This window comes from Phoca vitulina, unplaced genomic scaffold (genome assembly GCF_004348235.1).
Source record: "Phoca vitulina isolate PV1807 unplaced genomic scaffold, GSC_HSeal_1.0 scaffold16, whole genome shotgun sequence".
Classification (NCBI taxonomy): Eukaryota; Metazoa; Chordata; class Mammalia; order Carnivora; family Phocidae; genus Phoca; species Phoca vitulina.
This window is the reverse complement of record NW_022589719.1, coordinates 14,335,952-14,360,009: the sequence shown is the minus strand read 5'-3', so window position 1 is coordinate 14,360,009 and position 24,058 is coordinate 14,335,952. Positions and strand designations below refer to the sequence as shown.

At 46.7% G+C, this 24,058-nt stretch overlaps 1 protein-coding gene across 2 annotated transcripts in view; it reads left to right on the top strand.

Annotated features, from left to right (window-relative positions):
* Positions 1–24,058, top strand: part of SLC1A2 (solute carrier family 1 member 2) — a 141,118-nt gene that overhangs the window by 73,468 nt on the left and 43,592 nt on the right. For both annotated transcript variants that reach the window (XM_032413900.1, XM_032413899.1), the window contains exons 2-5: positions 10,250–10,389; positions 12,198–12,350; positions 14,124–14,374; positions 20,515–20,683. In XM_032413900.1, the coding sequence (XP_032269791.1) occupies positions 10,250–10,389; positions 12,198–12,350; positions 14,124–14,374; positions 20,515–20,683 (713 nt within the window). The remainder of the gene's footprint in view (positions 1–10,249; positions 10,390–12,197; positions 12,351–14,123; positions 14,375–20,514; positions 20,684–24,058) is intronic.

The window sequence follows — 24,058 nt, the reverse complement described above, 5'->3', positions numbered from 1 at the left end:
TTCACAGCGCTCACCATAGCACATACCCTCCCCAATGTCCATCACCCAGCCACCCCATCCCTCCCACACCCCTCCACTCCAGCAACCCTCAGTTTGTTTCCTGAGATTGAGTCTCTTACAGTTTGTCTCCCTCTCTGGTTTCATCTTGTTTCATTCTTCACTCCCTTCTCCTATGATCCTCTGTCTTGTTTCTCAAATTCCACGTATCAGTGAGATATGATAATTGTCTTTCTCTGATTGACTTATTTCGCTTAGCATAATACTCTCTAGTTCCATCCATGTCTTTGCAAATGGCAAGATTTCATTTTTTTGATGGCTGCATAATATTCCATTGTGTATATATACCACATCTTCTTTATCCATTCATCTGTCGATGGACATCTTGGCTTTTTCCATAGTTTGGCTATTGTGGACATGGCTGCTATAAACATCAGGGTGCACGTGCCCCTTTGGATCACTACGTTTGTATCTTTGGAGTAAATACCCGGTAGTGCAATTGCTGGGTCGTAGGGTAGCTCTATTTTCAACTTTTTGAGGAACCTCCATACTGTTTTCCAGAGTGGCTTGCATTCCCACCAACAGGGTAGGAGGGTTCCCCTTTCTCTGCATCCTCGCCAACATCTGTCATTTCCTGACTTGTTAATTTTAGCCATTCCGACTGGTGTGAGGTGGTATCTCATTGTGGCTTTGATTTGGATTCCCTGATGCCGAATGATACTGAGCACTTTTTCATGTGTTTGTGAGGCCACGGAGTTTTAAACACAGTTGACTTCAGACCTGACCCTGGGCAGTAGCATGCGCTTGGCAAAGGTTATGTTCGATGTCCTGAGCTCCTCTCCTTTTACTTGGCTCCTGGGTGTGGTTCTGGCCAGGACCCATGTCAAAGGGTCCCCCTCAGGACATCCTATTTTTAGGGAGAGATCTGAGAACCTCCTTCACACTGGGTTGTCAGGGAAGGGGTTGCTTTTTCCATGGCCTTCTGGCTTCAATCTGAGATGCAAAGGACAGGACTCTCAAGGAAGAATTTCAGGCCTCTGGGAGCCAGAAATGGGCACCTTTGAAGCCCCCCGGAGAAACATAAAGGAAATCCAAAAACATCTCCCCATAAAAGCATAGTGTGGCGTTTCCAGGGTCAGCCCGGGGGGATCTCACTATTTGCAGGGTCGTGGTGACCACTTGTCTTCTTGTTTGGAATTGACACTGCATTGCCAGGTTGGCTGCAGGGTCTAAAAGGAGACAAAAGGCACATGGACTGCTCTGCTCAAGAAGGGGAAGGACCACACTGATGAAAAGCAATTGTAAGGTGTAACCAAACTGCCCAGGAAGTCCCAGCCACTTGCTGTGCCTGGTCTCTGCCTGGTGCCTGAAGGCTCTGCGGCTAATTAAGCCACTTAGTCAACATCCAGGCTCCTCCCCTGCCAGGCAGGCTAGGAGGGCTCTGCTTGGAAGCTTCGGGGACTAGAAGAAGAACTTGCCATGCCTGAAGGCCAGATTCAGAGCTCTGTTAATTAAGAGTGCTTCCAGAAGAGTCCTTCTGGCAAAGGAAAGAGTGGTCATGCTCTTTGGTAGAAGGACATTTTGGAAGGTCCAGATTTAGAGCTGTTGATTTTGGCAGTTGGGTCCTGGCGCATCTTCCTGTGTCCTCGTCGGTTTCCCCTGAAGGCCTCATTATCTGAGCCCAGATTGGTTCATGGCTTCATCTTCCCCAGAGGATGCTGGGAGCACTGGGGCCACCATGCCTTGGGCAGGGCAGATGCATCAGAGCTGCCAGCAGGGAAGGGCCAGCCCTGCCTGGTGTCGACCTGCCCCTTCCTGCTACCTATAGGTTTTCCTAATGCAGGTCTTCCCTGGGACTAGAACATACTTTTTGTTGCCCATTCATTCATTCATTTCATTCATTCAACATGCAAAAATTGAGCATCTACCACACACCAGGAACCATGCTGGGTGTGAGGGAGACTAAGACAAGGCCATGCCCTCAGAGTTTATGTTCTAGTGGGGAAACAGACTAATCATTGTGATAAGTAGCTCAAGAGAGGTCAGCGCAGGTCAGCACCAGTAAGCTGCAGTCAACCAACAAGTAAGCTGCAGAAAAGTCAACCAAGACTTCCTCAGGGAAGTCCTACTTGAATTGAGTTTTGAAGAAGAAATAGAAGTTAGTCTAAGAAGGCTGGGTTGGAGGGGAGGATGGGGAGGACATTTTAGCCGGAGGAAACCGTTTGCTTCTAGGCAAACTGGGCCGAGGGCCAAATTCCCTGTGGCTCAAAACCCAGAATGCATGCCACATGACTTTCCCTGTTTCCTGGAGTTGTGCGATGTTTTCAAATGTATTTTTATGTTGTTTGATGAAACGGAGGTGGGTAGCAATTACTTCAGGAGTGACGTGCCTCTAGAGACCGGGCTGGCCGGTGTCCTCCCGGGTCATGGCATAATCTTTATTTTTAGAAGAGGTTCCCAATTTGAGATGATTAAACACCCCACCCCAGTCTCTCTACCCAGGCTGGGAGGGTCACTGTTCCTTGGCATCTTATGTCTGTTTTGGGTGGTGCACCTTTCTGGAAATGGGCAAATCTGTTGTGCTGAGGCCGGCTTAAGTCCCTAACCTTAAGAGGATATCACAAAGGTCCAGAGGTTTTATACTTAAGACTGTATTCCTGATGTTCTTTGAGAGGTTGTCCAGTCATTCCACAGTGTAGACGCTTACCGAGTGGGAACTTTCCAGGCCCCCACCCACTCTGGCTCTTCTGGGACTTCCTTTTCATAAAAAGCGCAAGTACCATTTGTCACCGAAACTCAACTCGCTAGAACTTAACTGTAAAGAAACCGTCTTAATGGTCATTATGCACCATTTTAGGCATTTAAGACAAAGAAGGGGAACTAACATTGAATATCAGTTACATGTTACATTCTCTGTGGTGCTTTCCTAGGTATTATCACATTGAAGCTCTACACTGAACCAGTGAGTTGGGTGTTGTTGTCCAAGAAAGCAATGCCTTGTCCCAGGCATGGCAGGGAAAGGAGATTTTAACCAAGAACCCCATGGCCATGGAATTATGTAATTGTATTCCATCAAGTCACCTTTTGGTAGCTGCTAATCAGTTGGTGGCTGGTGTTTTAACTTCTCTTTCTGGGAAAAATGGATGTTGTTTTAATTTACCTCTTCAGAATTCTGTCTCCTATAACTTCTTCCTTGCTCCTTGTGTGAGGATACCCAAAAGCCCCAGCTGGCTCTATTTTTGTCATTCATGGCATAACCAGTGGGGGCCCAGTAGTTTGGGAAATGGTATGAACAAATGACTCCTTTCCTGCAGTTTCTCATCCTGAATGTTTCTGTGTGTGAATGAATCTCCAATTCCACGCGAGTTGACTGAATGATATAGGTGGTCTCTTAATGAGTTAGGGATGAATTTGGCAATTGGCTGGTTCCAATGCCAGTCCATCTGTTTGACTCCATTCCTGTGGCATTGACCTGCCCACCTCAGAAATCTAGACTGAGACCTGGTCGAGGGGGGATAGGGGATTAAGAAGAAGCCTGATTTGTGGTAGCATTAGTAGTTCTACAAAAACATGTTTTTGGAAAGGGAAACATGGAGGTAAGGGAAACATAAAGTAATGGTGGCTGTTTTTATCGTTGATGTGTCTCTTGTCTCTCAGTCACATGTCTGCCCCTCCCTGTGGGGACAGACATGAAGCATTTGGGCTGTCCCCTCATGGTTGGTTGATGAAATGATTCATCCCTTGGTAAACTCTAAGCTTATTCAGTCCTGAGTGACCAAAAATGGAGGCTACTGAGGGTGGTGAAGATCCTCTCCCTCCCCCCAAAGAATCACAGAATCTTAGAACATTAAAGAATTTCTAATTCAACCCTCTTATTTTATAGATTAAGAGCCTGGGACCACCCCCCCCCAAAAAAATCAGCCAAAAATGATACCTAAACCCTATTGGTATCTTACACTGAGTTTGTTTTCATTATTCCATACTACTTTATCTCCTGTCTATTGATCTTAGGCAAGTAGCTTTATATCCATTTTATCCCCCATGCTATTTCTAACACAACCAGGTAGCAACAGGCCTGGAGTTAGAACCTGGACCGCCTGACTTCCCATTTCATTTTGTCTGCAGGTCCAATCCTGTCATGATTTGGGAAAACTATAAACCATGTTCTTTAGCCAGACCTCTGGATGTCCAGGAAAAAAGGCCATAGAAAAGGAATATTGTTTGTGAAGTCTTTAGACTTCACCGGCAGGAGCTTTCTAGAAAACATTTTTGTAATCTGAGAAATGGACACAGCAGCCCAAAGATCAACAGAAGAAGGGGCTGAGGGAGATTTGGGGGTTGTAAACCTTTCGTTTCATTCACGGGGTCTTTGAGGACACAGTGGCTTTTAGAGAGAGTCTGACTTCTTGGTCAGTGAGCATCCTTGACCCTTAGAGAGAGTCTGACTTCTTGGTCAGTGAGCATCCTTGATCCAGCAGCTCTTACAGGACCTAGTGAGGGTGGAGGAACTGGCGGGCTGGAAATGCCCCCACTGTCTTAGAGTTCCAGTCCCTTTCATAGCAAAGCTGGTGTTCTTTAGGGAGCCGGGGAAATCCCAGATATGGGGCAATCACAGCTATAATCACCACATCGTGGTGCTCCGTGCTCAGAGCTGATAGCCCCAGCATTTTCAGCGTTGTTTTCCAAACATGCCAACCACCTGAGGAGAAAGCCCCTCAGCAGGCTCTATTTCTGTTTTTGAGGGTCTGACCTAGGATCCCCCATTAGGGCAATTCCTGGGCATTGTCCCCTCAGGCCCTTGGCCTTGGGCAGCAGAGGGCTGCTTGGTGATGTCCCTTGTAGCTCTCACAGCCTCCAGGCCAAAACACGTCAATTGCTTTTGGGTTCCCTGGGGAATGTTCTGTTGTCATCTCACCGAGCCAGTGGAGGAGGAAGAGTGTGGTGCCAGATGCAGCAACAGGGAAGTGTGCAGGCAGGAGAGCCGAATCCGACCCCACATCTAATGAGCCTATTCTTAGAGGCTCTTGGCAGAGTGTGGGAAATCGAATGCTAATGAAAAGCAGGTTCTGAGAAGAGCTTAAAGCTCAGCACCAGCCCTATTACATGTTCCCTTTTGGGCCACAGAGGAAGTCTTGCACGATAAGCTGAGCTCACTGATGAGACAGCTCTCGCGGATTTGCGTGAGAGGGAACGGGGCAGTGACAGCAAAATGAACAGCCATTGACCTCATTCAGTGAAGTTAAGGCTGAAGGAAATTACAGGCTCATTCTTCCAGTTTCCAGTTATCCAAACAGCTGTCCCATCACATGGCCTTACTTTGTGGGGCCACGGGGAGCGATCCAGCAGTGGTGGTTTACAGAAATGTCCAATATTAAGGAATTGTCTTGCTAAATCTTCCATCCAGGGCACTCGAATAAAAATAGAGGTGGTCAACGGTGTTGGCCAGCGTCAGGCTGGATGGATTTGGGCTAACCAAGGCACACCTGGGCTTTTATTTATTGTATTTTTTTTAATTTCTTTTTTAAAAAATTTTATGATGTTATGTTAGTCACCATACATTACATCATTAGTTTTTGATGTAGTGTTCCATGATTCATTGTTTGCGTATAACACCCAGTGCTCCATGCAGAACGTGCCCTCCTTAATACCCATCACCAGGCTAACCCATCCCCCCATCCCGCTCCCCTCTAGAACCCTCAGTTTGTTTCTCAGAGTCCATAGTCTCTCATGGTTCGTCTCCCCCTCCGATTTCCCCCCCCTTCATTCTTCCCTTCCTGCTCTCTTCTTCTTTTTTTATTTTTAACATATAATATATTATTTGTTTCAGAGGTACAGGTCTGTGATTCATCAGTCTTACTATAGCAGCAATGTCCACAATAGCCAAACTATGGAAAGAGCCAAAATGTCCATCAACAGATGAATGGATAAAGAAGATGTGGTGTGTACACACACACACACACACACACACACACACACACACACACACACTGGAATATTACGCAGCCATCAAAAAATTGAAATCTTGCCATTTGCAACGACCTGGGTGGAACTGGAGGGTATTATGCTGAGCGAAATAAGCAATCAGAGAAAGACATGTATCATATGACCTCACTGATATGAGGAATTCTTAATCTCAGGAAACACCTGGGCTTTTCACTGCCTTCTTGCTTGGTTCTGTGTGTACTGCCACGCTCTAGGGAGGGAGGACTGGTAAGGGGCCCAGGGCACGCACTTGAGATAACTTCCTGTGTTCATCCAGTGCTTGCCCGTCGGGTCTCGCCAGGATAGCAAAGGTGCAGGCTCTGTGACCTTAGCCTTCCTCCGTGGTCCAGCTCACCTCTCTCTGCTTTCAGCGGGGACAGCTGAAACTCCTGTCATACTCGCAATGGTAATAGGGTGCAGCGTTACTGGTTTCTGGTTTGGCCTTCATTTGACTCAGTGCCTGTGCTAAAACCCAGCACGTAGATGCCTGGAGTTGCATCTGGTGGGAGCTTCAGGCTCTAGTTTGGATAGACAGGTTTCCAAAGTGTATATATTCCGTTGACCCGGGCAAATTGCATCATGAATTTGTCACAGAAGCCTTCCCCAGCCACCTGATGGAGAATAGCACGCCTCCTCCCCACGCGTCCTCCTCCTGCCTGAATGTATCTCCACTTGAGATACATATGTCCATTTATTTGTTCTTGCACTAAAATGTGCACTCTGTGAGAGCAAGGGCTTTGCCCGCTCTGTTTATTGTGGTGTCTTTAGCACCTCAAACAGCATGGGAACTGTCATATGTGTCCAGTAGAAATCTGTGGACTAAATGCAAGACTGGAAAGAGGCTTGCTGAAGCGGTATGCTACCAGTCTATCCATAAAAGGGCCTTGTTCCCAGGAGAAAGCAAGGTGCCCTTTGTAGTTGCTTTCTAATTCCTAATTTCTTCGAGCAAACATTCATCAAGCACTTGGAGCCAGGCGTGAAAGATCACAGCCCTGCTCTCCCAGGGTTCTCGGACTGGTGGCAGATGCAGACATTTGCATTAAATCCCTTCTTTAAGATGTAACTCTGGTATCAGCCCTCCTGGGAGCCTTTCTTGAACACTCTTCTTCCCCAAAGCAAGGTTAGGTGCCATTCTTCCCATTTGCATAGCATGCCCTGCAGAGCTTGACCGTGGCCCACATGTAAAGCAGACAAGTACCGTACAGTGTGCTTTCTGTTTCCCCTTACGAACTCCTTAAGAGCAAGGATTGTACTTTACTCTTTTCTGAGTAGAACAGCTGACATATAGAGCACTCAGTAAGTAGGAGGTATCCTTGTGATTACCGCGGTTACTATGTGCATTCAGTAACCAGCATTCATATAGCTGTGTATGTGTGTAATCTCACTTAAAATATTCTGACGCTATATAAGGCTTAGAAACAGCTCTGTGTTGTTCTGTAATATGATATAATGTTGTCTTCTGCAGTATTCCCTGTTTCAGGCTCTCCTTGTGTTCTGGTGATGCAGTGATCATTTAGACTGGGATCTTTACCAAGAGTTCTTAGGGCTCCTAGATGCAGGCTGAGATCCTGATGTACTTTACAAATCATTCTCTATGTGCAGATGTCATGGACTCCTATGAGCCTGGAGCATTTGTTTCATTGCAACGGGGGCTGAGGAAGTCACAGAAATCCTCTCAATAAATACATGTGGATTCATGGCCTTTTGGCACCGCCCCTTTGATGTGGCTTTTGATTTGGGGTTGCAGGGACATTTTGTCATGGCCTGAAAATCAAACCAAGCATCGTGCTCCACAGGCCCCCAAGCACACTGCTGGACTGTGTACGGGTGTACCTAGTATCTGTGTGTTTTCACTTTGACATGACTGTTTTGATGCCTGACACTTTCATTCTATCCTGTGGAACTTTCCAGAACGTTTGGTGTAAATACTTGTTAGTCTCACTTAAATACCAACCATGGGCCCGAGTCTGACTTCGGTGGCAAAATGGCTTCAAATGAAGCAGAAGGCAGGGGATTACAATCTCAAGGGGATACCAAGCGATACCAAAGGCTGCCTGAGAGATCCCTCTCTAATTCAGAGACACACATGGCCTCCCTTTTTTGGCCATTTCTTGGTTTAGAGCTTCAGATGACTGGCTGGAGACGTGTTTTAAAATATCAAAAGATCCCAATGGAAACATTGACATGTGGTCTATCCTTGTTTAAAAAGATCGTTTTGATCATTTTCCCCTGCTGTGTCGTCCAAAGAGCCTTCCTGTCTGTCTTGCTTGGTGATTAGAGGAAGTGGGGTTTGTTGCTTGCTGACCAGATTGGCCCTCATCTGCTTGCTGCGAGCAGGCCTGTCCTACTTTCTTTTTAGACAGTCTGAGTGATCGTCAGCCACACACATTATCAGCTAGTCAGGGGTTGCCCCAAAACGAACCAGATGAGTAGATAATTAGGTCACTAAGGGGAGACCAAGATGCTTATATTTTGGAGTAATATTTTCAGTTGGGTATTCTAACCAGACCATGAAACATCATTCCTAATTTCATAGGATTTTGGTAGCAAGTGTATTAAGCAGCCTGTTACGAAAAAGTAAGTAGTTGTGTTTGGGTCCCTGGTCTTCAATCTGAGACTCTGGAAGCTAAGCTTGGTGTCTTGTTGGAACGGTGGTGCAAATAGGTAGGTCCCCTGAGTTCCATGTCACCCTTGTCACAAACTTGCTGAAGACTGCGTGTCTCCATGCTCCCTGCATGAAGGAACCACCTGCGAAGGTCTCATGCCAGGCCGCGAACACACGTTATCATGTTCATTTCCACGAGCGAGGCGTCAAGGCTTGCTTTCTACATACCACGCAGCTAGCAAGTGATGGAGGCATGATTTGAATCCCAGGTTCCCTCTTTCCAAAACCCACGCTATTTCTATTATAACCAGTGATTCCAAACCACTGGCCTGCAGATTGATACTGGTTCCAAAGAAGGCTTTTCCAGTCTGTGGCGAGAAAGTCTGGGTAAGGTTAATACCCTCCCATCTTGAAGGCGTTGCCATTTATCCGGAGACCGTGACCTGTCTTTCTTGGTGTTAAAGACTGCAAAAAATTGTAATCACATGATGGTGATTGGAAATGGCAGCTAACAAAAGTGTCTTAAGTTGTCAAAGTAAAAAAAAAAAAAATAAGGCCTTTCTATGTCAATCTCCGAGCTTAAATTTGAAATCTTACTGGCCTGGCAAATGGCAAAGCTGGACAAAGAGGTGGTGTACTTATTACCCCAACAAGGGTTTCACTGCAGACTCTCCCCACAGCTTGGGTTCCCATGGGATTTATCTGGAAAAGGGCTAGGCTGTATTGAGGGATGAAGGTGATCATGTGCTTCTTAAAGCCATCCTTCTTTGACGCTGAGGGGCATGACTCGGGCAGCTTAACAGAGTCCTGATAATGCAAATGACCTTTTAAAAACCACAGTAGATTGAATTAAAAAAACAAACAAACTAGGTAAACCATCCTTTCCAAAAGAGAGGCAAAGCTTGGCCTACCCACATTTATGACTTTTCTATGACCAGGATGGGGAAAGCTTGAGCTCAGAGGCATTTTAATGTAGCATGACTTAGGTCATGACTCTTCTGACCTTAGGTCATTCACACGTCACCATTTTGCCATTGATACAAGAATGAAAGAGCTCAGGTTTTAGAGGCAGACATATCTAGGTTTATATCTCCATTTCTTTTAGCCTTGCGACCCTGAGCAAGTTTACTTTCTGGAAAACGGGGCAGGGATTCCTGCCTTCCAGAGTTACCATGGTAGGCAACTCTTAGGAAAAAACCTCACCACTGCTTGTGGTATGCTTTTTTTTTTTTTTTTTAAGATTTTATTTATTTGAGACAGAGAGAGAAGAGGAGGGACAGAGGGAGAGGGAGAATCAGACTCCCCCCTAAGCAGGGAGCCCGATGCAGGGCTCCATCCCAGGACCCTGGGATCATGACCTGAGCTGAAGGCAGACGCTTAATGACTGAGCCACCCAGGCATCCCGATCTTTACCATGATGATCCAAGATGGTAGGGATAGACGTGCCTGGCACATGGATGTTCAGTGTGTCCTGGTGTCCTGCTTACAGATAAACTGGAATTCAGAGTACCCTGAGTTGCTCTGGTTTTTATTTTCCTACCAGTGGTTCCAGATACCCCGCTGTGCCTGGGGGAGGCCTGTTTTACCTGCTCTTGCCTGAGCGCCTCCGACTGTGTCTGGGCAGCACCCAGCGGGCCCTAACCACTCCTTGTGCTTCTATCGCAGTGCCAACAACATGCCCAAGCAGGTGGAGGTACGAATGCACGACAGCCATCTCAGCTCAGAGGAACCGAAGCAGCGGCATCTAGGCTTGCGTCTGTGTGACAAGCTGGGGAAGAATCTCCTGCTCACGCTAACCGTGTTCGGTAGGTGACAGGTGCCACCCCTCCTCCCTGGCTCTCTCCTGGCTCTTTGGGGAAGCTGGGTCCCACAGCCAGCCCTCCCACTGGAAGGAAGCCTCGTGTCCTCCCTAAGGCCTCCTTTGCCCAGGCATGGCTGCCTTGATGATAAATCTTCCCCTCACCTGCCCCAGCCATGCATTTTCTTCCTTGGGATTCTAGTCGTTCTTACAACTTCCAGTGAGTGTGTTAACATGCAGATTCCTGGCCCTGCACATGGAGAGCTTGGGCCATCTGCAGTGAGGTCTTGGAATCTGCATCCTAACAAAACTTCTAGGTGATTCCTAAGCAGATGGTCGGCATACCACATTTAGAGGAATACCTGCCTGAAGATAAAGGCAGCAGGTGCTGAAAACCCCACTAAGAGGGCTCCAGAGGTCTAGCCTACAAACACCTCATTACCTTCGATTAGCTTAGCACATTAGCTAATGAGGTCAGGGTGGAAGAGGCTTGTTCCGAAGCCTTGATCTGCTCTGGCTCCATCTCCAAAGTCTGATTCCTCTGCTTCAGACCTCGCCCAGGCTGTGGTTGTCCTTTGGTGTGACTGATGACACAATCTTGGTCTTAGCTTTTCAACCAGGGTTTATTGGAAATGGGGCAAATTGCAGGGTCTTGTAATGACAACCACACCATTTCCTCTCTTGAACCCTCTTGTTCTTCAGCTCTCTCTTAGGCAACACACAGGAGCAATAAACAACTCCTCACCTCCAACCCTTTCCCCACTCAGCTCCCTGGCTTCTCCTCCTTTGAGTCCGTCATCTTGGACGTCAGTGGACCAGGGTCAGAACTGTGGGCTTGCCACAGTTCAGTTTACTTAGTGAAAGAAGACAGAGGTGTGGTAGGGGTTTCCAAAGCTTACTTTGGAATAAAGAAATTTCACTCATCGTAGGTCGTCAAGAAGTATGTTTTTCTCTTGTAGAAGTAAAAAAAGATCAGGCTTTTGGCCACAGCCCTCCCTGCACATCCCTGGAGTTAACACCATAGCCCATGGACCTAGGAACTTCTGCCCTTCCTCTCAGCCAGTGGTGCTATGACCTGATTTGTGGTTTCATAAAAGAATCTTTGATGTTGACTGCCTGTTTGCTGATATCCAGTTTGTCTTGTGGAATCCCCGAGGATGCAAAGTGAAAGGCTCCTGCCAGCAACTCTGCCCAAATTGTTTCCTCCCAAATTACATACTTTTAGAGACGCCCCCTAATCTCCCATAAAAGTCTCCCACGAAAGCAAGTCTCACAATTATGTAAGAGAACATAGAAGTCAAGGACAAAACTTCTTGAGAATGAGCCATGGGGAAATTGTTGGGAGCCAAAGAAAATAGAAAGAAAAAGGAAACTCACACTAGCTTGGTAAATCAAATGTCCCTCAGTTAGAAAGGGAAGAAATACATTAAGCACCTTGCCACTGGCCAGGCCTAGGCTGGGGGGTAGGAAGCAATATTTGGTACTATGGATTATTTCTGCTGACGATCTCTGACGGTACAAGTGAACAGTATCCTCAAAGAAGTTAGTCAAGTCACCATATATCTTCCACATAAAGCCTTGAGAAGGCTCTCCTTGACCCTCCCAGAGCTGCTTGTTAGACTAGTTGGAGGTACACCAATATTCTCTCACCAGTCATTAAAATCAACTTTACTTATCCAATGGTATTTTCGTTACATGTTATTCATCATCCAATAATGGGGAGGTATGAGAAAGGTCAATGTCACTGAACCTCTAGAGCTATTCATTTGACTCAGGCAAAACAGAAATTCAGATATTTCCCCCTCTCCCTTCTAGGTGTCATCCTGGGGGCAGTGTGTGGAGGGCTTCTTCGCTTGGCATCTCCTCTCCACCCTGATGTGGTCATGTTAATAGCCTTCCCAGGGGATATACTCATGAGGATGCTAAAAATGCTCATCCTCCCTCTCATCATCTCCAGCTTAATCACAGGTAAGACCACCTCTCTGGAGCCTGTGGCCCAGATCATACTCTTGCTCTGGTTTGTGGATTGACCATCGAATCTCAATCTGGTTGAATGAATGAATGTGATTGTCTGTGTCATTTTCTTTCAGAGCCTTGGTTGTCCTGTCTCTCAAATGGGGATTATCAATCCTAAAAAAAGTATTGCATCTGTTGGTCAGTCTGACCATCTGTCTGTCTAGCAATAAAAGATGAAAAGGAAACACATGTTAAAAGTGATGATAAATGATAGAGATTTTAATTTTGAATGTATACTTTTCTCATTTTCCAAGTTATACTTTGTTCAGATACTGATAAATAAAAGTAACAGATAGAAAAGGAAATTTTCTCTTAACTATTTAACTGGGTATAGAGGGAAGTGGGTATGAAAAATAAAATAAAGCCTAGATATGAAACCCTTTGAGGTTTTTGGAAGAAAAGCTCCCTTAATGTGTAGATCATGTTCACTTGTTTTGGGCTGAAAGAATTGTTTTATTTGAAAGAATATTTTTGCTTCTATGGGCTTATACTGGCAGTTTTTTCCTTACCAAATGATATTGCTCAAATAGGGTATAAATTGATGTAGTTTAGAAACTGAGCTCTGAGTTAAGGATGAAAGCTAGGCTTTGATTGATATTTGGGTGCCATCGGGGTGACCTTAAGAAAGCCGTCCCTCTGGACTCTCCCCCTTATAAAGGAAGTGAGGCTCTGGAAACATCAAGAGATTCAGATGCTAATAAGCCAGGTTGTTCTAGAGTCTCATCTCTGGTCGACCAGTGAGCCTGGTGAATGCAAGGTCTCATCATTCAGCCCCAGAGTGAGTGACACTGTACTTTCACCTTAAAGGCTCCTTTGCAAACCAGAGAAAATGTTCTCCATGTCCGCTTAACAGTCCTTAGACTGGGTAAGCTGGCCAGGAAACTGAGCATCTGTTGGCCAGAATCCGACTTTAGGTTGTAAGGAGAAGTGGCTCATATATGGGTCAGCTCAATTCAGGAAAGCTTACAACAATGACTTCCTCCCCCATAGCAAGTGCTACAATGTCTCTGTCTAGTAAAAGCAGAAACTGAAACCAGGAAGTAGAAAACTTGAAGAAACAACTGGGAAAAAACCCAGTGAAGGTAGGAGTTTTTGTGACTTGGCTTGGAATTTCCTTTAACAATCACAGGACCTCCCAGAGTATAGACAAAGTCCCACCTTTGTGTTCTCTAGTCTCTGCACTAGGTTGGAAAATGTGGGTCTCCACCATGCTTCACCTCGGAGGAATGAGGGCTGTGCTAGATCACTATGCTAGACTCTTGATATCAATCACCAGACCTACTGGCTTCTCATTTTTCAATTGAGGACATTAAAAAAAAAAAAAGTAGAAACCAGCAGGTACTAGCACCAAAACTTCATAAAGAAAGGATATCTTAATACCAAATAAGTGGGAAGGACATCATCTCAGAATTAAAAATGGAATATATTCAACTTGCACTCACTATTGCGGACTGACGAAAAGTAGTCACCGATCAGTTTATAAACTCTGAACAAGCGAGATCAGGTTTATAAACTTTGAACAAGAGATCGTCAACTCTCCCTAGTTCTCTAGAATCTAAAAAAAAAAATAGAACTGTAAACTGTAGGATTGAAATCTTTAGTAGGAGGAGGTTTAATCAACCATGAATGCATCTGAGTAATACAAAACCATGTTATAGGTATGCAGAGATGGGCAGTTAATGGAGACATCACAGGATTAATCCTTCCAATGTCTTTTCAATCCAGGGTTGTCGGGCCTGGATGCTAAAGCCAGTGGGCGCTTAGGCACAAGAGCCATGGTCTATTACATGTCTACAACCATCATTGCTGCTGTGCTGGGGGTCATCCTGGTCTTGGCTATCCACCCGGGAAACCCCAAACTCAAGAAGCAGCTGGGGCCCGGGAAGAAGAATGATGAAGTGTCCAGCCTGGATGCCTTCCTGGACCTTATTCGAAATCTCTTTCCTGAAAACCTGGTCCAAGCCTGTTTTCAACAGGTAACCCAATGTTCCTATGCTCTTGCCCTCCAGCCTCCTAAGTTATCAGGATAATAACTTGGAGAGTGTTTCAGTGAACCAGCCCTGGGGAGCAGTTTTCTTATATTTAATTATCTCTCTTGAGCTTGTATGAGATGATTTGGAGCAGGATTTGGGGATTAAAGTCGTGGGTTTTTTTGTTTTGTTTTTGTTTTTTCATTATTAACCTTCCTTTTTTTTTTTTTTTCCAGCTCACTTAGCATCTCTTTGCTCTGGGATTCCCCTCTCTTGCCTTTTTTTTTTTTTTTTTTCCCCATTACCTCTTTCCTTATTTTTTGGTTTCCCTCTGTGTGCTGTCCAAGGGCACATTTTTATCACTTTTGCCCACAACCCTCTAGAGTGCCCAGGGGGTCTCAGTAGTGGTAGTATAGCAAAACCGCATGGGGTAGATTTAAAAAATACACATGCCCTACAGAATCAGAATCTCTAGTGTGGGCCCAGGGAGTGGGTATTTTCAAATTGTGGAAGTAATACATGAGGGTTGTAAAAAGTTTAAACAGTATAGATGCACCTAAGGAGTCAAGTCCTCACTTCCCTTCCCTAGAACTAGTCATGTTGGGAATTTTGTTTCCTTCCACATATATAGTATGCATGTGTGCATGATCTTTTTTTAAAGATTTATTTATTTATTTTAGAGCGAGAGAGAGCAGGAGAGAGTGTGTGAGCATGGGGAGGGGCAGAGGGGGAGAGAGACCCCAGCAGACTCTGTGCTCAGCTCAGAGCCCGACGTGGGGCTCAATCTCACAACCCTGAGATCATGACCTGAGCTCAAACCAAGAGTCAGACGCTCAACCAACTGCCCCGCATGTGTGCATAATCTTAAAAAAAGAAAAAAGTTCAACCCAAGGGGTATTGCATTACACATACCACGTTGCACTTGTTTTTCATTTAACAGGGCTCCGGCATCACCTCTCTCTCTTTTCATGGTTGCGTAGTATATCTAAAAAATAAATTCTTGGATGCTAATGTCTTCCCAAAGAGTTTTGTATTTCAGATTTGCTGGATGTTGCAAAATGGCTCTACAAAAGTTTGTATTAATGTATACTCCTACCAACTGCATACAGGCAGATCAATTTTTTAAAACCTTATGATTTTAAAAAATGGATGATTCTATGGGGCGCCTGGGTGGCTCAGTTGTTAAGCGTCTGCCTTCGGCTCAGGTCATGATCTCAGGGTCCTGGGATCAAGCCCCACATTGGGCTCCCTCATTGGTGGGAAGCCTGCTTCTCCCTCTCCCACTCCCCCTGCTTGTGTTCCCTCTCTCGCTATGTCTCTCTCTGTCAAATAAATAAATAAATCTTAAAAAAAAAAAAAATGGATGATTCTAATGAGTGGAACCACTGAGAGAGCTGCCGAGGCCCTACTCACCAGCCCGTTGTCTAGATCCAAGGTCGTTAGGTTAGAGTATACTCCAGTTCCCATTAGTCCGGGTAGGAATTCACCTAGAACCAAAGAACCTGCTCCAGCCATTTGCAGGGCATCACAGAAGAATGAACTTAGGAAACAGGCTGCCTGGAGGAAAAGTTTGCATTCCCAGCTGCCCCCAAAATGCTGTTGCCAACCATTGCTGAGCCCGAATGACTCTGGGTTAGGATGTGTTCTCTGATTTCCAGTGCCACTTTGCTGGCCCTTATAGCACGGAGTCATGTTAAAGAAAAGCGTTTCATGGATAAAGAAGATGTGTGTGTGTGTAAATATATACACACACACAATGGAATATTACTCAGCCATCAAAAAGAATAAGATCTCACCATTTACAACAACATGGTTGGACCCAGAGGGTATGATGTTAAGTGAAATCAGTCAGTCAGAGAAAGACAAATACCATATGATTTCACTTGTAGATGCAACCTAAACCCAGGACAAATGAATAAACAATAAACAAACAAAAAGCAGAAGCAGTCTTATAAATACAGAGAACAAACAGATGGTTGGCAGATGGAAGGGGGTGGGGGATGGACAAAACAAGCAAAGGGGGGTGGGAGACACAGGCTTCCGGTGATGGGATGAGCAAGTCACAGGGAGGAAAGGTACAGCGGAGGGAATATAGCCAATGCTACTGTAGTAGTATTGGGTGGAGACGGAGGGCAGCTTCACTTGGGGTGAGCAGGGCATAATGTATCAACTTGTCCGATCACTATGTTGTATGCCTGAAATTAATGTAATCTTGTGGGTCAGCTATACTTCAATAAAAAAATAAAATAAAATAAAAACAATAAAGAGCAAAACAAAAAGGCTCCAATGAAAAAATAATAATAACAAAAATAAAGGAAACCATTTCAGCCGGGCAGGTTGGTTGGGGAGGGAAGAGCAGCAGGCCGGGGAGGGGTGCTTCCTGGTGCTCCCTCAGTAGAGCGTGCTTGCCCCCCTTGCCAGCCCACTTTGAAAGATGCATTTGCCTGCTCTGGGGAGATGGACACAACCGGGAGTCCAGTCTACTGTTAACATTTTGAAAAGAGCACTCTGGAAGTGTAGCTGTGGAAGCGGGGATGGGGGGATCAGGGCCTCCTTCTTGGGCCCCGTCGTGCCCATGCTCCATACAAGGAGACCCCTTCACCCCAGTCAGCGAGGCAGGACTGAAGCAGGCAGGCACCTGGAGCCATTTTCTGGTCTGCGGTGAGCCGTGCTCACACATGTGTCGCCATGCTCACACTCGGTGACCTGTCTGGTCAAAAGACAGTCTCGGCATGGAGCTACCCACGGCAGGGCCACTGGGGGCTGAGTCATTCCCTGCCCTGCCCCCACCCTGGACCCACCCCTCTGCTGGCAACATTCATGAGGCATGAACCCTTAGGCCCCCAGCGAAGCCCAGTGTCATTGTCCCTTTGAGTTAGGACAATCAGGAAAAATTCTGTAGAATCTTATTTTTATTTATTTATTTTTTTAAAAAGATTTTATTTATTTATTATTTGACAGAGAGAGACACAGCGAGAGAGGGAACACAAGCAGGGGGAGTGGGAGAGGGAGAAACAGGCTCCCTGCTCGGCAGGAAGCCTGATGCGGGGCTCGATCCCAGGACCCTGGGATCATGACCTGAGCCGAAGGCAGACGCTTAACCAAATGAGCCACCCAGGCGCCCCAGAATCTTACTTTTTAAAAAAAGATTTATTTATTTATTTTAGAGAGCGAGAGATAGAGAACAGGAGCAGGAGGGGCAGAGGGAGAGGGAAAGGGAATCTAAAGCAGACTCCCACGCTGAGAGGGGGGACCGACACGTGGCTCCCTCTCACGATCGTGAGATCATGACCTGAGCCTAAACCAAGTGTCGGCTGCTCAGGGTAAGGGAGCATGCGGATTCCTTAAGCTGGACTCCAGGCAGCCTAGAGGAAAGGGGTCTTAAACTAGGAGCAATCCATGGGCTCAGGGGGACCTTGAAGATGGCTCAGAGAGAGGGAATCCTAGTACGGTGACATCGCATTACCAGAGAGAAAGGGTGCCCAGGAGGTGCCTTCCATGCCCTTGGGATGCAGCTGAACGTGACAAGAAGAAGCCTGTCTTGGCTGGGGGTGGGGAGGGGGCGCGCTTCACGACCAGAGTTAGACACAGGGATGGAAAGAGGAAAGTGCACGTCCCCAGAGCAAAGGCTGCCTTTCCCCAGGCCGCAGGCCCCGTGTCTTACAGAGCAGGGAGGTGAACCAGGCTGAGGTTTCCAGGAGAGCAACGGGCTGTAAGGTGTGGCCTGACCACATGCCATCAAACCCAGTGATAGGGACCACATGGGTCTTCTCTTCCGGGGCATCCAGTGATTTGTGTTTGCTCGTCCATTCTGTATTTTTGAGCACCTCTTGGGTGCCAGGCTGTCCGTGGTGCACAGGACACCACAGGCAATGAGACCATCTGGGTCCCTGCTCAGTGGAACTTACATTCAGGGGGTGGGGGACACAGACCAGAACAAACATCAGGTAAATACACAAGCTATTTAGAAAATTAAGATAAGTGCGCTCTGAGTGCTGGAGGCAGGATGATGGGCTCTGCAGTAACTGGGAGAGACACCTGAGCTGAAACAGTGAGGGAAGGGCTGAGCTGGGTGGAAGACTGGGGGCGGAGCCTGCTGAGGACTGGGGGCGGAGCCTGCCAAGTGGAGGTGCCTCCAGAGAGAAGGAAGGCCAATGTGTGGGAGGTAGAGTGAGCTGGGGGAAGCAAAGCCCAGCTCAGGCAGGACCTGGTAGGCCAGGGTCAGACTCGGGTACTTATTCTAAGAGAGTTTTAGGCAGGGAGACAACTGTTTTTCTATTTTCTGAATGCAGACAGAGCTCTGGGTAGCTCGACATACCTGATGTTTGCAGGTAGACTAGAAGGGGGGTGGGAATGGCAGTGAGCAGGCTTTTGCAGGTTCTAAGGTGAGAGACCCTGGTGGCTTGGACTCGGGTAGACTGGAGTTGGCACCTAGATGGCGTTGTCCAACCCAAATAGGCTTGGATCAAGAACTCAGGCAGAAACCAGGCCTGTGTTCCAGTATCCCTATCAACTTGCCTGCAACTTAAGCCACTGGCCTGTGCTGTTGGGAAGCTGATTTTGGAGTCAAACATTACTCATTTTGAATCCTGCTTCAGCAACTAGCTAGCTGTCTGCCCTGCAGTTAGTTAGCCATGTGAGCCTTGAGGGGCTATGGTTGGCAGAAGAGATGATAGATGTCAAACATGAAGCACCTGGCTGCCCACCTGATCCTGAGAGCCACCATTTATTTACCACCATGGCCATTAGTCTTTTGAACTCAAGCCTTGGCTTTAGCATTCCCAGGACAGGTCCACAGCTGGCTTCTAGTCCTCCCATTTCCCCTGGGAGCGTGACTCTGTTGCTCACAGAAGCTTCCCTTCTGATCATTCCTGTGTTCTTTCTTCATGCCAATGTTGTGCAGACCAAGAGGGCCTGTTCTCCCCTTGCACACTCAGTCTGAGCTTCCTCCCTCCCTGCACAGGTGCAAGTGGTCAGGTTAAAACAGAGCACCTCCTCCTTCTCTCCCACTTTGGATAGCTGGTCAGTTTGGCATTGCTCACTGTTAGGCTCAGCCACAGTGGATTGGATCCATGGAGCCTAGGGAGTGGAAGAATTCAGTGGTACTCAGGCCCTCTGAGTTCAAGTCCCAGCCCTGCCAAGAGCTCTATGTTGATTGACAAGTCATTTGAGTTCCCCTCTTCTTCCATATCTATTCAGGGTTCAGCCATCCGTTGCCTACTACATACCAGCACTGACATTCTAGGATTCTGCATGAGTTCTATTTTAATGCCCTTGGAGGTATTGTTTCTCTGGGCTCTGATGTGAATTTTCACAGCACTGTGCTTGCAGGGTGCCTGGCACCTTTAAAAATAAAATGGATGTCACAGATGTCGAGGAATAGCATGAGAGTTTCTTGAGGGCCATTTGCACAGAGATGCTTGGGAAACATTGAGCAAGGCTTGGCATCACTGCCTAGAAGGAGTGGGGGTCTTCTCTCCTTACACTTTGATCTGAAATATAAGCCAACATCCCTGTCATGGCAGCTGTTGGCATCTAGTACATCTGGTGATCGGATGGAGATGTCCAGCAGAACATGACTCTGGAAGGAGCCCAAATGAGAGTCGGTCTGTGAAGACTCTGCCTACCTGCCAGACAGGTACCAGGCGGGAAGGAGCAAAACAGGTGGACCATGAGGCATCACCTGATCCCTGCCAAGACCCTCACTCTCCTCTTGACCAGATCCTGGGCCCCTCCCAAGAGGCAAGAAGGGTCATCCAATTGGTTTCACAATTATGAAGAGCCTCCATGTTGGATGCTGGATGTTGTCTCCAAGATGCAGGGCTACCGTCATAGGAATATAAAGAGTAGATGTCTGTCCCCCACCTTGAAGTTTGTGTCCTGTTACTGGATCACACTACATTACAAATGAAAGTTATAAATCCTGTAATTATCATGTGATGAGGACAATCGTTTCCCACTGTATTTATGCAATAAAACATCACTTTGTTAAACACAGACATATCAAATATTCCCCAACTTTTGTAACCTTGTTTTGACATTTCTTAATTATTTTGTTAACATACTGGGAACTTTTAAAAACGTGTAAGTGGCTAGGCTTTGGGCGACCAAGCCTCTCATGTTTCTGTTTTCCCCCACTCCATTAGATACAAACGGTGACCAAGAAAGTCTTGGTGGCACCTCCGTCAGACGAGGAGGGCAATGCCACCAATGCTGTCATCTCCTTGTTGAACGAGACTGTGATGGAGGCGCCTGAGGAAGCGAAGGTGGTTATCAAGAAGGGCCTGGAGTTCAAGGACGGCATGAATGTCTTAGGTAGGCAACCTGGTGTACACCTCAGTGGGGGGATGATGGCCTGCCCTCCCTGCCTCTCAGCGGCCTCAGCAGCCCTGCCTCCCTTCTCAGAAAACCCGTTGCTGCTGTTCTGTAGGTGAGCAGGAGGCTCTCTCTAGAGAGCGATCTGAGGATCATGAAGACAGGTAGTTGGGAGATTAAGGAAGAGGGAGAGAGCGAGCAGGACCATGAGGGGACATGGCAGCAAGGGGTCAGTTATGGGAAAACAGAGGGGACTAACATTCATTGGGCACATTCCCTGACTCTCTGTGTGGTGTTGGCAAATCTCTTTCTCTGTCCATTTCGTGAAGTTACACATCCAATTTTTTCATTTTTTAAGCTTTTATTTTATTTTAATTTTTGAGCTGCCCTTGGGTGTTAATGCTGTGCTAGGCACAGGGGCAGCCCACCCCGACTTTCACAGTCTTTAAACAAATACAATGCTATCAGGAGTGTAAAGTGTTGGTGTTGGTGCCAAAAAGGAGCTTATCCAAAGGAGATTACCTTGTTTAATTTTTCGGGATTCTGATGAGCCCTTTTCCCCTAGCGTGGAGCCTTCCTAGCCTTCCATGGCTTTGGGTCTTTGGCTCGGCAGGTAGACCAGGTTTGGATCCTTTGGACCACTCACTGGTGACCTGACCATGGCCAAGTTGCTCCACTTCTCAAGCTTCATTTGTAAAGTGGGGATGGATTGCATTTCTCTTGTAGATCATTCTGAGTATTAAATGAGATTGCACCTGTGGGGCACAGTGGCCTAGGCTGTGTGCTCTGTTGGTGCAAGCTACGGTCGCTATCCAAGGTGGATGGAGAGCGGAGGAGCTCAATAAGAAAACAGCCTACAGAGGATGCAGACTCCCATCATGTGGGTGACTCCCGTTTGCTCAGTTTACTCCCCATCCACTCCCTGGGGCCACTCTCCAACAGACCCCACACCCACTGTTACACTGATGTCCCCTACACAAGAAAGAAGGACATTTGGCCCTAAGCTCAGAGAAACAAGGAAGCTGGGCAGGAGAAATAGATTGATCCATGCAAGCAAGATTTCTAAGGATTTGAAGGAGAGCTGGTTAGAAGGGGATCAGCTCAATGGTCCTTCCACTTTGCCATCTAGGAGATCAAATGCCCTTGTCTCCTTAGTATGGTTGTCAGATAAAGTACTGGATGCCCAGTTAAGGGTGAATTCCAGATGAACAAATGATTTTTTTTAGTGTAGGGTATGTCCCAAATATTGCACGGGACATACTTATACTAAAATAAAACACATTCATTGTTTATCTGAAATTCACATTTTAACTGGGTATCCTGTTTGTTTGTTTGTTCTAAACTGGATAACCTGACACCTACCTTACGCAGAATGGTTGAGAGAGAGGCAGAGAAGAAGGATTGTTGAGGCACTGAAAAGCAGAAGCTTCAGTGAGGGATCTTCTTAGTTTGGCCTGGCAGGAAACAGGTTGAGTAAGTGAGAGGGTGGGAGGAGATAAGCTGACTGGTTTGGCAGGCAATGGAAGATCAATAGATATTGCTGACAGTCAGTATGTGGTGACAGGGGGAAGGAGAGAGGACAAAGTGGGTGAGTTCCTCTGAGGAGAGCTTGTAAATATCCTCAGCATCCACCCCAGATCTACCCCTCTTCGCCCACTGCCCAGATATGTGTGAACATTTCAGGACCTTCCCAACCATACTCTGTCCCGGAAGCCCCATGGTCAAAGTGAACCCACAGTCTTCTACATACTCTGGAGGAGGTTAAGGCCATGAGTAATGAGGCCAAAACTTTGGGGTGAATCATTCAGAAGACTTTCATGGTCCGTTTCCAGATTCTCAGTGGATTCGGGGAAGTCATGTTGACCCTGGGCTACACTGGGGAGTTTCAACACAGCTCACTACTCTCTCAGCCCCAATGACCAAGTCTAAGGGGGCTTTGTTCAAGCAAAACGCCCCAGTTCCAGTAAGTGATTGTAGTGAGGCAACGTTGACAGGGGGAAATGACATGGAAGCTGGACATGGGTGGGCAGCTGCAGATTGAGCTCTGGAAAGCCAAAGGAAGTTAGACTGTTGAGAAACTTCCCATGTACAAATCCCTTGGTCTTCTAAGGGTGGAGAAGGTGGCTTTTTTTTTTTTTCCCACTTTGGAAAGTCCCAATGGTCAAGTATTGCAATAAGTGAGGATAAAACTTTGGCTCTGGCCTCCTTCTTCTTGAAGCACTCATTTCTCTCCCCAGTAACCTCCAGACTGCTTCTGAGCTCTACTCTAACCCCAACCATTAAATCAATTCCTGGAAGAGTTTGCTCCTTCCAACATCTCTCTCTCATAGTGATAGATGTGGCCCAGTTTCTGCTGCTGACCCTGGAAGGGGATCTTTTTTATGCCAGCTCTTTGAGACATTGAGACCTTGAGAGTTTTCTCTTAAAATCTCCAAATGGAATTAACTAGGTAATACTAGCTCTTCTCAGCCAGAATGTTCACAGATTATTTCTCACCACACACCTAGCAAACTCCTCTCCATGGGCTTGAGAGAAGGGCTTGGGAATAGCCTGAATTTGGTTCCATACATGATGGCAGAGCTAGGCCACTCTTCCCTGGTCACTAATTTTCACTAAGCCTCTGTCTCTATGGCCACTAACTCACTTGTAAGGCACTTGCCAGTCTTTCTGGCTGAGAGCTGAAAAGGAGAAATATTCACTACCAGGGATTAAAAATCCTGAGTGCAGGTGCTGGGTTCTTTTTGCCAAAGAGAGAGAGGGTCCAGTGAAGGATAGTTGAACAATCTGAGTTGGTGTGGGGAAGTGAGTGGTTTTGGGGGAGCTAGGAAAAGGGTAAAGTTAGAGGTTAAGAGAGAAAGAATTCCTCCCTAAGAGAATCAAATCATCATGCTATAATTTGCCCAGAATAACTCAAGACTCTAGCCATAAGTAGACCCAATAGGAAACTGGAGGTAATAGAGAGGACTGGCAATTAGGCCTGCCAAACTGGGATAGGGCAGGTGTAGGGAAGAGGAAGGAAGGAGAGGGTATAGAAGATGGGCCATACTGCATTTCAGAGAAAATGTCAGATGGGCAAGCAAGGTCCTGTGGCCAGGGGCACAGTAGCATTGATTGACAGTTCATGCAAGTAGTCAGAATTGGAGTCCCAGGATTGGCAATCATGGGTCAGGAGCGGGGTAGGGGCACATAGTGATTGGTAATCAGAAATCCAGACAGGCAATAATGGGGATGTGTGTAAGCCATGTAGTGGCCCAGTCCCTGGGTGGGCCTCATGAGACTTCAGGCTGGGGGTGAGACTCTGAGGGCAAGAATGGGAAGGAATGGTGGGGGAGAGGATCTTCTGGGGAGAGAGAAGCCAGGCCCAGCTTGGAGGAA